Below are 14,981 nucleotides of genomic sequence, written 5' to 3' on the forward strand. Positions count from 1 at the left end.
CAGGGGGACAGGGAACAAAGCAGAGCAAAGCCACGGAGCCTGAGGGCAGCAGGACAGCCACGGTGCGTCTGGGCTGTCCTGCTGCCCCCGTGCTCCATGGCTTTGCTCCGGACACCTGTGGTACAGCAGCTGGGGCGCTGCCAGTTGGTCCCGTAGCGCCGCTCTGGGTGCTACTGGACCAACCGGGCAGCACCCCAGCTGTTCTGCCCCAGGCGTCCTGATTCAGCCACTGCTGGTCAGATTCAGCAGCGGCTGAATCAGGACGCCTGGGGCAGAGCAGTTTGGGTGCTGCTGGGTTGGTCCAGTAGCGCCAAGGAGCGGCGGCGCTACTGGACCAACCCAGCAGCACCCCAGCTGCTCTGCCCCAGGCGTCCCCAAGTCAGCCGCTGCTGAAACTGACCAGTGGCTGACTACAGGAAGCCCCTGCCCCGGGCTTCCTGGAATCAGCCGCTGATCAGTTTCAGCAGCAGCTGACTTGGGGATGCCTGGGGTTCTTAAGTTGAATCTGTATGTAAGTCAGAACTGGCGTCCAGATTCAGCCGCTGTTGAAACTGATCAGTTTCAGCAGCGGCTGAATCTGGACGCCAGTTCCGACTTACATACAGATTCAACTTAAGAACAAACCTACAGTCCCTATCTTGTACGTAACCCGGGGACTGCCTGTACATTAGTAGCAACAGTTAGACTATCCAGAAGAACCATCAATCTGATTAGCTAAACATCTTGAAACTTCCCTTGCTCAAAACAAATGAGGCCTGTTGCAAACAGACCTCACTGTTTGAACAGCATTGCAGTATTTGGGGCAGGAAATCCGAGATCAAGAAAAAAAAAAAAAAAAAAAAAAAAAGAGGCTGTCCCACAATACAAAGTTATAGTCTGTGTTTTATACCATAGTACATTTAGGAAACGTATGGGACTTCAGAATATACCAATGTCAAAGACATGACAAATGAGAGGGATAATTGGGGCTCATTTGTGACACTGTGTTAAATGTCAAATTAAACTAGTATCAGGAAGCTCAATGAGGGAAAATCTTATTATTAAGCTTCTTTCACAGTCACAGCAGCTCTGCAAAAGGAAACTAACTCCTTTCATAAGCTTATACCATGACTTTTGAGATCAAGCAAGCCTCAAAATGAAACTCTGCTCTTCTGATAAGAGGCTGTAACTTACGCATCTCTAGAGACCCCGTATGGAGGCAGAGAAAACAACAGCCTCCCCAGAACAGTATAAGTTATTTGTAAAACAGCTGCCCTGTGCAGTTTCACTGCATTTTGTTCAAACAATGGACGCTTTCAGGATGAGGAGGATGGACAGTTAAATCCTTAGAATTTGTTTTATCCCCTTTGTTTCTCTTTTTTTCCTTTTGTGACATTTTCTCAGCAAAGAAAGGAAAATTGAACTCAGCGCTTAGTCTTCTTTTCCCCATTATTATTATTGATATTGTAGTCATCCTAGAGGCAAGAGGAATAGATTGGTTGGTATGCCCTAAGGGAGCCAGGACGTTCCGGTAGCCTCACTCAACCCTGTAGTTACCCAAGAGGTGTGGGTCATGCCTATTGGGTCTGATGCTGCACGGTGCTAAGCATTTCCTAAAAAGTGCAGATGATCTCAGTTCCCACTGAAGCTCGGTGGGAGACAAGACTCTGCTCCTCTCTAAAGGTTCCATTCACATCTCAGGATTCATCACTGTCACTCTTTTTCAGTCCTTCCAAGTCTCCTGCGCTGCTCTGTAAACCTCTCTCCCACCTGGTCAAAGGGCCCAGCAATTCTGTTGGTCCCCCTGCTGGGGTGTGATCACAATAAAAAGGAGAGAAGAAAAATACTTGGGCGTGATTCCTTATTCCATTCCACCTGTCTCACAGCAGCATCACATCATGCATTCCAGTGAAGTTATGAGAGCTTAAAACTAGTACAACAGAGAGGAGAAACTGGCTGGAAACAGCAAACTGCAGCCAATAGGAGCTGTGAGGCTCCGTGCCTATGGATGCCCAGATAAGCACAGTGTCTCGCTGCTCGCCCGCAGCTTACTCAGGTGGGCCAGCAACCCAATTATGAAAATCTCTGACACAAATAACATTCTACAGTTAGAAAGATGCTCAATCATCAGGCTTGTATAAACTGTACGTCAGGTATAGGTCTGAGTGAAATATCATGAAATATCATCCAAGAGCTTAATATAAGCATAAAGTATACACATGCATTATGATGTTTTCCCTTCTTTTAAAATATGTATTGATAGCCCAGCTCAAAGACAGAACAGAGAACTAGAGAGACTGATAGTCTGCTTCTTTATATTTAACATGTTTTTATAGTAGTACCTAAGCTTAGAGCAATTCTTTTTAAAATGTATGTTGCCCCTCCTTTGGAGAAGAATAAAGGAAAGATCAATAGTACAATGATTATGTAATTTTTTCTACTATGGATGCAAAGCAAGGAACAAGTCCGAACCAAGAAGAACAGGGAATGACACTCAGGTTTTTTCTAAAAACCTGTTCAACTGTACAATATTCAGGTGGTAGAAACGTATTAAAAGATGTAAATGGACATTAGAGACACAAGGTGGTGAAGTAACAGCTTTTATCGAACCAATGTCTGTTGGTGAGAAAGAACTTTTCAAGCCACACAGAACTCTTCTTCAGATCTGGGAAATCTGTTTTACCTTGCATTTGGCTGGGTCATGGGGAATACCTTCCCCAGACTTGAAGAGCTCTATGTGACTCGAAAGCTTGTCTCTCACCAATAGAAATGGGTTCAATATAAGATATTAACTAACCCACCTTGTCTCTCTGACACAGCTACACTTCATATTCCAGTGAACAGATAAAAATGAAAGAAGGAAAACAAAAGAGGAGTTCAGAAACATGCTGTAATGTAATGCACCAACACAGATGTGCATAATTTTTGTACATGGGAAATAGCAAGGGGTTCAGACAAAGAAATACTAAAATAGCTAAGTGATATTACTACAGTCATGATTAATATATTAAATGCAGATGAGGATTTCAACATGCAGACATTTGAAACAGTTTTTTTAAACGTTTCCAACATTTAAAAAAAGTTAGGTACTAGAAGGAAAGGCTGGTAAATAATGCTATAATTTATGGGCCATTAGGATTACTTTACTACACTTTAAAATATACACTTTAGTGACCTTCAGAAAAGTGTGTCAATGGCCTGTCATGAAAAGGCATCACAATTCTGGGAACATACTTTCTGGCAGGCTGTTCCCAATGCCCATGTCTAAATGTTCATCATGTATTAAAATAAATAAATCAGATAGGATTGGATTTCTTATGGGGCTGATACGAGGATACAGAGCCTCTCTCCTCTAGGCATCCATTTCCAATGCAGTGACTTAACATAAAATAAACTGAAGGCCTCAGCCCATTTTATAATGACCCATATTGCTAAAAACACTTTAGAGTAGAATACAGGAGAAACTACTGCCTCAAAAAGCAAGGCCAGAAACTAAATGGGCATGAAAATAAACCATGGCTTGAGGAAAGGGGTAACTCCAAAATAGGTCAGGGCATAGTGGACCACAAGCTAAACAGGAGGAGTCAACAGTGTTGCAAAAAAAGGAAATATCATTCTTCGATGTATTAGCAGGAGTGCTGTTAGCAGAAATCGAAAAGTAATTCTGCTCTACTCTGGGCTGATTAGGCGTCAACTGCAGTATTGTGTCCAGTTCTGGGTACCACATTTCAGGAAAGATATGAACAAATTGGCGAAATTCAAGAGAAGAGCAACAAAAAAGATTAAAGATCTAGAAAACACGAGTAGGGGAAGATTGAAAGAACTGGGTTTGTTTAGTCTGGAAAAGAAAAGACTGAGAGGGGACATAACAGTTTTTATGCATCTGAAATTGGTTGTTACAAGGATGGTGAAATATTATAGCACAATGGGTTTAAATTGCAGCAAGGGAGGTTTAGGTTGGACATTAGGGAAAAAAAATCCTGTGAGGGTGGTTAAGCACTGGAATAAATTGCCTATAGAGGTTGTGTAGTCTCCATCATTGGAAAATGTAAGGAGCAGGTTAGACAAACACCTATTAGGGATGGTCTAGATCAGGGGCAAGCAAAATATGGCCCAGAGGCTGGATCTACCTTGCCACAATATTCTGGCCACCCAGCAGGATGCTTGGGCAGTATCCCTGCCTGAGCAGCATAGAGGGGGAGCAAAGCCGCAAGTTGCTGGGACCAGCATGTGTCTGCCCCCGCCCCCAGTACAATCCTCACAGCTCCTATAGTCCGGAAACTGGCCAATGGGAGTTACCTGGGCTGTGCAGCTTTGGAAAATTGAGTCTTAGCAATTTAAAACATTCCATTTTCATGGAAGATTTTATTCTATCATGAAGTCTTAGCATCACTGAAGTCAATGGCAATGACTTAAATGGGGCCAGGTTCTCATCCTGTTAGCTATTGTGCTATTGTTACAGGTTACTTTAACATGCCAGACATCTGACTCAAAAGAGTGAGAAAAAAATGTTTTGTAAAACACTGAACCTTTATTACACTCTAGTAAAATCTACACTTTTATGTCATTTGAGTGTCATCAAAATACACAAAGAAACATTAAGCATACCTCAGCTCCCAAACTGAGAGAGATTATTTCATCCTCAAAAGCAGAATGAGTATCAATATGAGGAGGAATCCCTGTAACACAAAAAACAGTGAGTAAACAAACTGCCATTGCAATTATTCTTCCCCTTCTGAGCTGCTTGGCTTCCCCCTTCTAAGCTCTGCCTCCAGTTTGCACAGGTTTTACAGGAGCAGCTGGGTACGGCCAAATGGGCCTAGAGCTACTCCTTAACCCTTGTTCTCCAGCATGGGGTTTGCACATCACAACACAGTAACCTTGTGAACTTTTATGCCTACTAGGTGTGGTGTAATACCACAGCAGATCAAAATACGGAATTTCCTTCTCCTCCCATGGGAAATTCTAACATGTCAACAATTGTTTTCATCCCAAATATACATTTGTTTTCAAAATGCACTGCAGTAGCTCAGCTACAGGGAGATCCCAGTGTATCATGGAAGACATAGTCTGGCCTGAGAGCAGGGGCCATAGGGAGAATAGGGACATGTACGACTTGGAAATAAAACTTCCATTAGGCACTGCAGCTGCTCAGGCAGACACACAGATTAAAGTGGACTTGAGCCCAAATTAAATATTTTGTTTAGGTTCCCCGATCAAAAATTCTGTCATAACTGATCTCTTCCTGCAGAAAGTTCTGATTTTTATAATGTCCATTTTCCAACTACAAAATGTTTTGTTCTGATATTGTTACTATATATTGGACTGGTCAAAACAATTAGGACAATATAGTAACAATAGCCAGATTTTACTCCCAGATGCAAATATACTTACTTCCATTAATTTCAAGAGGAACAATGTACTTAATCCCTTACAGAACTTGTTAAACTTCTTACACCAAGTTTTCTATGTTACAACATGGCTACAGTATGAAGTATAGAAATTCTGCCTTAAGAAATATTTGAACTCAGCCTGATAAAAGACATGTGCATCTATTATTTCTTTGTAGCAGCATCCAAACTCTCCAGTCAGGATCTCATTGTGTTTTTGCAGCTTCAAGCACATACTAAGAGACAATGGACTCAATTTTTGAAAGTGAATAGAGACTTCAGGTGCCTGAATTTTGGGGTCTTCATCTTGAGATGCTTTAGAGAGGCCTGGTTTTCTCAATAATCAGGACCACTTAAAGGTAGCCCAAGGTTCCCAAAATCACTAATAATTTTGAAAACTGTGTCCCTACCTCGAAAAGCTTACACTCTAGGGATGTAATTTGACTCAGTACAGATACTGGATAGCATGTATCTGAATGCACTGGATTGCACATACTGTAGGCTAATTAATATCCTACATAATTAATTCTTAAGAAAGGTTTTATATATAGACTGTATTCTTGGCAGAAAATTATAATTAATACTAATTGATTCAGATAACCCAGCTAGCAGCGCATGACCATACCACTTAACTGACTGTCGGCTATGTGAATAAACAGGGTCAAATGTCTAGACTCTAGCATGGCAGTTACTAAATACATTGTCAGAGATTAATTCTGGAAGGGAAGCGTCTGTCCTTCATTTGCAAGGACAAACCAGCTATATTCCAGAGAAGTGAAAGCCAAAGTCAGGTACTTTGCCTTGATGACTGAACTCAGCAGAAAGCACAACCTATGTTTTACCCTGTGGATACCTGACTGGAATTTAGGGAGCAAGAATTTAACTGGTTAAATGGTTAAACTCCCGACCACCACTGAGAGACCGCAGAGTTAACAGCCCATGGAGTGTTTAACCATGTAACCAATTGCATTTCAATCAGTTACACTATTAGTGTTTTTTTAAAATGTTTACATTCATACTGGAAATAACTACCTCTTCTATCCTACAGTCTAGAAGAGATCGTTGGAACAGCACTGCATTCCTCTGGTACAGGGACACAGCTTGTATTACCCTGAAGAGTCTCTCTCATGTACTAATAGAAGGGGCTTCTTGTTGCAGGCAGAAGGCAGCAAGGTTGGGAAGTTTGGCCAGCCTGTTATACTTGGACCAAGTGATTTTCCTCAATCTACACTATCTGGCTGGATTGACAGGCAGCGATCAATCCAGTGGGAGTCGATCTAGTATAGATATGATAAATGGACTACCGAGAGCTCTCCCATTGGCTCCAGTACTCCACAAGAACAGGAAGCGCAGGTGGAGTTGACGGGAGAGCATCAGCTGTCAAATTAGCATAGTGAGGACACCACTGTAAGCAGATCTAATTACGCTGACTTCAGTTAGGTGAATAATGTAGCTGAATTTGTGTAACTTAGATCGATAGCCCCCAGTAGCTTAATCTTAGGAAGTGAGTAAAAAATGCCTTTGGTTGATTCTGTCATACATGTATTGTTTACCTCTCCAGGTTACTCTTTCATTACATGATCGGCTTTCATGACCTGGCCTAAGATCCTTGGACCAGATTCTAATCTATGCAGTTTCAATACCAGAGCATCTCTAAATGTGAGTTCTCAAGTTAGGAAAATTGCATCCAGACTTTACTCTAAATGCATGAAAGCATCCCTGCAGGACTTAGCAGATGCTGACATTCTGTCTCTGAATCAAAGCCATAGTAGCTGGTTTTCTGTTTCTAATCTTAGATAAAATATTGAATTTGATGGTTTTAAAAAGGCAAATACACTTACCTTGTCCAGGTTCATACTGATTTATTGTCAGCTGATCGGGTTTATGTTTGATATATCCCTGCTTCAAGCACTTCTCCAGAAGCATGCTGCAAATTTCTGGGAGCCCTGTTATTACAATCAGAAGTATAAGCCAGATGTTTACTACTCTTTTTTTTCTGCTGTTGGTCAAAGAGAAATCTAACTTGACAAAATATACAGAAGTACGATAAAATATCTACAGCCAACATGGGACTCTAAGTCTGTGATTGAACAAGCATGTTTGTACTATGATGTGTGCATGAAAATAGTGGGTCTAATCCTCAAATCTTCTACATGTGTAACTTTCATAGATTCTGAGGAATTCTTAGAAGCCATCCACACACAAAGGACTGGCAGCACCTGCGCTCATTGTTTGCATTTTCAAATGTGAACCTAAAAAGGCTGGGTGCCAAATTCAATGTCACTGAAATCAATGGCAAAATCTTCATTCACCCCAACGGGTACAGAATTTCACTTAGGTGCACACTGGCTTTGCACAAAATTGAAGGCTGAATAAAACTCTGTCTTAGGGCAGTCCCTGCCTGGAACTGTAGAAGGCTGAAGCATGATGATAATGTCCACCTCCGTTTTCCTTCTGCAGATTCCCCCAAAACAGTCCATAGAATCTAAGGGCAAATACAGTCCTGGTTGGGTTATCCTGTTTAAAAGTAGAGTCTACACAAATTGTAAAAACAGTCTAACTATCATTGTCCAGTCTTCCCCCAGCATAGTCCCAACAGTTCATGCAAGACACAGTTCTGGCATCTTCCACAGCACTCCAGCTCTCCAAAGCTGTCCTCGCCTGTCCTTATAGTGATAGAAATGTAGCCGTGTTAGTCTGGGGTAGTTGAAGCAAAATGCAGGACAATGTAGCACTTTAAAGACTAACAAGATGGTTTATTAGATGATGAGCTTTTATGGGCCAGACCCACTTCCTCAGATCAAATAGTGGAAGAAAGTAGTCACAACCATATATACCAAAGGATACAATTAAAAAAAATGAACAAATATGAAAAGGACAAATCACATTGCAGAACAGGAGGGGGATGCGGGGGCGGGGAGGGGGAGAGGAAGTAAGGTAAGTGTCTGTGAATTGATGATATTAGAGGTAGGGAGAGTGGGATGTTTGTGAGTTAATGGTATTAGAGGTGATAATTGGGGAAACTGTCTTGGTAATGGGTGAGATAGTTCAAATGTTTCTTAAGTCCTTGTTGGAAAGTGTCGAATTTTAACATGAATGACAGTTCAGAGGATTCCCTTTCAAGTGCAGATGTAAAAGGTCTTTGTAGCAGAATGCAGGTGGTTAAATCATTGAGAGAGTGTCCTTTCTGGTTAAAATGGCAAGAAACTGTTTTCTCTTTGTGATCTTGTCTGATATCTGTTTTGTGGGCATTAATCCTTTGGCGAAGTGTCTGAGACGTTTGTCCAATGTACATAGCAGACGGACACTTTCGGCACATGATAGCATAGATTATATTTCTGGATGCGCAGGAATATGTGTTCTTGATCTTATAACTCAAGTTATAACTGACTCAAGACAGTTTCCCCAATTATCACCTCTAATACCATTAACTCACAAACATCCCACTCTCCCTACCTCTAATATCATCAATTCACAGACACTTACCTTCCTTCCTCCCCTCCCTCCCCCCGCATCCCCCTCCTGTTCTGCAATGTGATTTGTCCTTTTCATATTTGTTCATTTTTTTAATTGTATCCTTTGGTATATATGGTTTGACTACTTTCTTGCACTACAGGCAGTCCCCGACTTACGTGGATCCGACTTACGTCGGATCCCTAGATACGAACGGGGTGAGGCAACTCCCGCACATGCGCAGCAGCATTCCCGGGGCTCGCTCACCTGGGTCCTAGGATCCTCCTCCTCCTCGGGCCGGCTCCGACTGGGGTCCTGCAGAGCTGCCGGGCAGAGGAAAAGTGCCTCCCCACGCCCGCTGTCCCCCCCCCCACCCCCCTGCCAGCAACAGGCTGCCCCCCCCCTGAGCAACAGGCTGCCGAACAGCAGACAAAAGCAGCCTCTCTGCCCCTCCTCCCCTCTATACATGCCGGGCTCCCGGAGCGCAGCAGCGTCCCCGGGGCTCGCTCACCTGGGTCCTAGAATCCACCTCCTCCTCCTCTTCGGCCGGCTCCAACTGGCCTCTGCCTGCAGCAGCTGGCCACAGGGACAGGGATCCCGCAGAGCTGCAGGGCAGAGGAGAAGTGCCTCCCCACGCCCGCTGCCCCCCCCCCCCCGCGGCCTCGCATCCTGCACGCCTCCCCCCTCCCCCCCCTGCCAGCAACAGGCTGCCCCCTCCCCTGAGCAACAGGCTGCCGAACAGCAGACAAAAGCAGCCTCTCCGCCCCTCCTCCCCTATACATGCTGGGCTCCCTGGGCAAACAAAGACTCCACCAAAACAAACAAAGTGCTGGCCTCATTGTGTTAGCAAAAAAAGGACCCTCCTCCTAGAACCCTGGGTGGTGTGTGGAAATAAAGCTATTAGCTCAAAGCATGGTGCAGAGCTGTTTGGTATTTGATGAGTTACTCCTTTAGTCCTGAGTTTGTCACAGGGACAGAAGTAGATGTGAAATCTTCTGAACAGGGGAACAGACAGCAAAACAAACATTAGAGGGGAGTTAACCTTTCCCTATGCTATCCAAAACTAAAAAAATGTTTGGCTAGAGTTTCCCCTACAATATGTACCAGTCCGACTTACATACAAATTCAACTTAAGAACAAACCTACAGTCCCTATCTTGTATCCCGGGGACTGCCTGTATTTGATCTGAGGAAGTGGGTCTGGCCCACGAAAGCTCATCATCTAATAAACCGTCTTGTTAGTCTTTAAAGTGCTACATTATCCTGCATTTCGCCTGTCCTTGTACAAGAACGACCACACAGCCCTTCTAACCAAAGTGCAATCCCGCTCTTCCTACCTGGAAACCCTAACAGCCTCTCTGCTGGAAGCGTCCCTCACATCCCCTGGCCCTCCCATGGTTCCTCTCAATCTCACTCTCTGGCCCTAAAGTTTCAATGAGTAAACCCCTCTGTTGTTCCCCTTCTGACAGCCCTCTCCACCCATAGCCTAAGCAGGCAATTCCCTCTGCTGCTCCTCCTGGGTCAGCCTTTTCCAGCCTTTTGGCTCTGGCTCAGGGATGCCAGCCAGCAACCTCACTTGTTGCTCTTCTACCTTCAGGTCCAAAATGTACAGTCACTGATTCCTCCCCTCTTCCCAGGGATGATCTTGCAGAGGACTTCGTGATCCCTGCAGCTTTCCTTGGAAACCTCCATTCTCATCGGGACTCTCGCTGAACTTCTGTACTGCTAGTGTTTTGTGGAAGACTGAAGCAGCTCCCATGTACTGGAACTGGCAAGCCTGTGCCAGAACTTTTGAAAATTTGACCCTTACAGCCAGCTGATTCAAATGTAATTAAATAAGGTCTTTAATAAATCTATTGAATTTAAAGTATTTTACCAGTAATATGCAAAAATGAAATCTTTACGAGAGTCTGCAGTTTGCTACTATGCGGGACAAAAACTTAATTGTAAATTTCAACTAAGTACAGCACACTTGAATGCTATGCTAATATTCCTTTCAGCATTCTTTCTTACTGATGGTTATTACTGCTTTTTTTTCCTCCATTCCATCCATTAATATTTGTCTTGCACAGAGACCATTAACCTCTAGTTGAGAGGCCACAAAACAGCCAAGACAAATATCAACGCTTTTATGATTAAGCACAATTTCAGATACTAAAATAAAATGTAACTTGCATATGTCCATGGGAAACTGTATACATCACCTTGAACACTTGTGTTTAACTTTCAGTATAAGTGAATTCCCTATTTCACTATTTATATTACTACATTATAAGATGTTTCACTTTGTTTTCTCTGATTCATAGTTCTCAGACTCAAAGCAGAATTTTTCAGCAAGTTTCCATGATTGATTTCTGCACAAAAAGGGAGTTGTTTTGGAAAATATCAGGAAAATACATTTAGCCATTTTCAGGTTATTCAAATATTTTTCAAGTATAATATTTTTACCACCTTGATTAACTTGAACATTTTATATTATATGTGAGTACACACTTTTTCTGGTATAAAAATGAATTTGAAATTATCTTCATATAACAACTGTTCATAAAACAGCCAAACTTTAGGAGGTTAAACCCACATTTGGCTAAATCTCCATGAAGACTGGCAATCATACATTTTTTCAATCTGTTTTAAACATACTCACTTATTAGTGATTGAAAATGGGTTTCATAAATGCGTGCTAAAATATGGCACTAAGGCATTGACTCAGGGAAGTATCCCTATTCAAGAAGGCTGTTTAAGCATGTCCTTAAATGAAAATGATATTAACTGGACTTATATACCTGTTTAAGTGCCTTCCTTAATCAGGGCTTTAGTTACACAACTTCCAGGGATACTACACTGTACTGACTTTAGGTTCCGTGTGTCTCTGTGGGAAAACAAATGCCATTTTAAAATACCTCTTCATTGGAAAATTCTCACCTCCAGGCAATGGTTTATCTTTATCTACATTGTTGTTGTCATATCGAAACTCATATCCAAAATGCTTTACCCTTCTGTGTTTTAAAGACTTCTGGGCTGTGAAGCAGAAAATATTAAACAATTAAAATATTAAAATATGTACAATATATTTACTTACACAGTTTGCTATACTTCCAGGATATTTGTCTATTGCCTATTCCATATAATCTCTTTGCAGATCAAGAACTTTTCAAACTTAACTTTTCCATTTACTAAGTGTGACAAAAACACAGAGCTTTAGTACCACTGCTCTTTGAAGTCCAAACCCCGGTGCTTTTACATATAGCAGCAATCCTACAGACATTAATGCTTACGTATAAGAGCAAGGGCTGTAGGTCCCTGGATTCCATGTTTGTCTCTGATAATACCAATATTCTTGAGCCATGGCTGACACTTTCTACAGTCCTAACACATGGACAAACTCATGATATGGACATAGTAAGAACTTTCACTTCCTTACATTATTACACTGTACACAAGCTGAAGTCAATATAATGCTTTGTGCCATGCCAAGCAGTAAAAGTTACTTTGCAATCTGGAAGCTAATTGGAAAAAAATAACTGGCAGTGTTAAGAAATTTAATTCCACAGAGATCATTTGAAACTATACAAGCAGCTAGGAAGGGAACTTCTTTGACTTCTCACTGGTGCTATAGAATCTCCAGCGCCCACAAAGGCTACTAAATCAAAAGTGATATATTCTGACTGACCATGTTGTCAGGAAATGACTCTACCTAGCTGCTTCTGAAAGCAGGAGTGTAATTCAAATTAACCCATTAATGGAGATGAACACCTTACACCACATGCCTCTGGTTAGTTGCAACTGTATGCTATAAAACCTTGATATAGTAGCTTTAAAAGAACTAAAATACAGACTGATTTTAAGGAATACATTTTCCAAGATGCAGACTTCTTGAAGAAACTAAATTCAGCAAAAGGACAATTTGCCAATTTTTGAAGATCCCACTTTCTATGGTTATACTAACCATTCTGAATTACTTCATTTTCTGTCCAATCAATGTTTTCCAAAATCTTTTGTTCTTCTTCCAGAGACACAAGCTCTTCAATCATCATCAGGCCTGGAGGCAAACTTATAGGTAAAGAGTCCTCCCAGTGCACTATGGGTTATAAAAATAAAACAGTGCTGTTGCTGATGGGAAATGATCCACTTGTGTTCTCTTAAACAATAATGAACATTTATTTGTATTGCACAGTAAGTGAAAAATATTAGACCCATGATCACCAACCCGTCGATTGCGATCGACTGGTCGATCCTGGAGGCTCGACCAGTCAATTGCAAGGATCCTGGAGGCTCAAGCAGTCGATTGCAAGGCCTCCTTGTTGCCCCCCACACCCAAGATGAACGCCACGCTGATTCTATCTCCAGGGACAACAGAGGTAGCGCAGGCTTCCTGCAGGGTTGGGGGAGTTATGTAGCTGTGTGCCAGGTCCCAGAAGTGTGCGGGCTGCTCTTCCTGCCCCCCGCCAAACAGCCAGTGTGGTACCTAAAACGCTGGTCCGTTGCACACTGGGGACTTTGTTCCCCTGGTGACATCCTGCACGCAGGGAAGGGGGTGGGAATCCGGGACTGCGCCGGCTCCACCTGCTCGGGTGGTGCGTGCTGCCATGGGGAGTGGAGGAGTAAGGCGTGTGGGGGCTGGCGCAGTCCAGAACGCCCCATCCCCTCATGCAGGAAGGCATCAAGCGTGCGACGAACCAAAGTTTCAGGTACTGCGCCGCTGTTTGGGGGATGGGTGAGCAGTCCACACACTTCCTGGGCCTTGGCATGCAGCCACAGGATCCCCAGGTACTGGTCCCTGTCCACTCCCCCACACCCAGATCCCCACAAGTACCCTGCCCCAGCACCCACCAGCACCCCGTCCTCTGCCCCGACACCCATTGGCACCCTGCCCAACCACCCACTGGCATCCTGCCCCAACACCCTGTACTGGCACCCTGTCCCCTGCCCCAGGCTCCTACCCCAGCACCCACTGGCACCCTGTCCCCTGCCCCAGCACCCACAAGCACCCTGTCCCCACCAGCACAGTTGGGGCCACATTAGTGAGGTTTGAGGGGTTTGGATAGGTTGTGTTTTTGTATCTCACTTCGGTGGCCCCGACTGACTTTTCTGTGGGTCAGTGACCCCTGACTCAAAACAGGTTCCCATCCCCTCACGCAGGAAGGCATCAAGCGTGCGACAAACCAAAGTCGCATAAAGAAAGAAAATTCTGAAACCTTTTGTGTTTGACATAATATTTTATTTAAAAATGAGGTCTGGCCAACAAGCCCCGAATTGGGGCCAAGCCCTCATCTGGCCACAGCATCATAACACTCCTGTACCCCCCATCCTGACCTCAAATCTGAGCCTATGATACACTGGAACCCCCTGTCCTGAGCCTCTCACTCCCCAAACTTCTGCACCCCCATATCCTCAGTCTTCTGCCACAACACTCTTGCACCAGTCACACACTGCAATTCTGTGCCCTGAGCCCATCATATTCCCAACCTCCCTGCTCTGAGCCCCTCACACACCCCAACCCAAACTCCTACATCCTCACATCCATAGCACCCCAACTCTCTACCTGAACCCAACACTCCCCAGCCTGGAGCCCCCTCCCTGAGCCAGCATCCCATTTTCCACCTCCTCCTGCATCCAAATTCCCTCCCAGAGCTTGCACCTCACCCTTTTCCACACCTAAATCCCTCATTCACACACCAGAGCCCGCACCTCCTGTCTCAACCCAGCGAGGGTACGGCTAGACTGCAGGAGTTTTTCTGGAAAACACACTCTTTTGGCAGCCTCTGTATTCTTCATTTCATGAGGAATGAGGGGGCTCCCAAAAGAAGGGGTTTTTCCTACATTTGGCCCAGTCTACACAGGACAAATGTCGGAAAAAAATCAGAAAAAAGTCTTCCAATAGAAGGATCGAAAAAAAGCAGCAGTGTAGCCGTACCCTGAGAGTGTATAAGGGCCAGGGATAGCAAGTGATTGAGAGAAGGGGAACAGAGAGAGCGGGGCCTCAAGGAAGGGGTGCAGTCTTGGGGAAGGGATGAGGTAGATCTTGGCTTGTCCTGACATTTAAAAGTGATGTTGCAGTGTAAAAAGGTTGGAGACCACTGTATTAGACTGATAGTCATCTGAAATAATTATACTCCTGGATAGCATAAAACACGATCAGAACCCAAGTTCTCTGCTCTAC

The 14,981-nt window shown here is 43.7% G+C and overlaps 1 protein-coding gene across 8 annotated transcripts in view; it reads right to left on the reverse strand.

Moving 5' to 3' along the window:
• ALKBH8 (alkB homolog 8, tRNA methyltransferase) overlaps positions 1–14,981 on the reverse strand; it is an 81,217-nt gene that overhangs the window by 53,864 nt on the left and 12,372 nt on the right. For all 8 annotated transcript variants that reach the window (XM_089775686.1, XM_089775689.1, XM_089775685.1 and 5 more), the window contains 4 exons: positions 12,768–12,899; positions 11,744–11,839; positions 7,211–7,315; positions 4,588–4,658 (listed from right to left, as the gene is read on the reverse strand). In XM_089775686.1, the coding sequence (XP_089631812.1) occupies positions 4,588–4,658; positions 7,211–7,315; positions 11,744–11,839; positions 12,768–12,899 (404 nt within the window). The remainder of the gene's footprint in view (positions 1–4,587; positions 4,659–7,210; positions 7,316–11,743; positions 11,840–12,767; positions 12,900–14,981) is intronic.

This window comes from Pelodiscus sinensis, chromosome 1, assembly GCF_052426305.1.
Source record: "Pelodiscus sinensis isolate ZL-2025 chromosome 1, ASM5242630v1, whole genome shotgun sequence".
In the NCBI taxonomy this organism is placed as follows: domain Eukaryota; kingdom Metazoa; phylum Chordata; order Testudines; family Trionychidae; genus Pelodiscus; species Pelodiscus sinensis.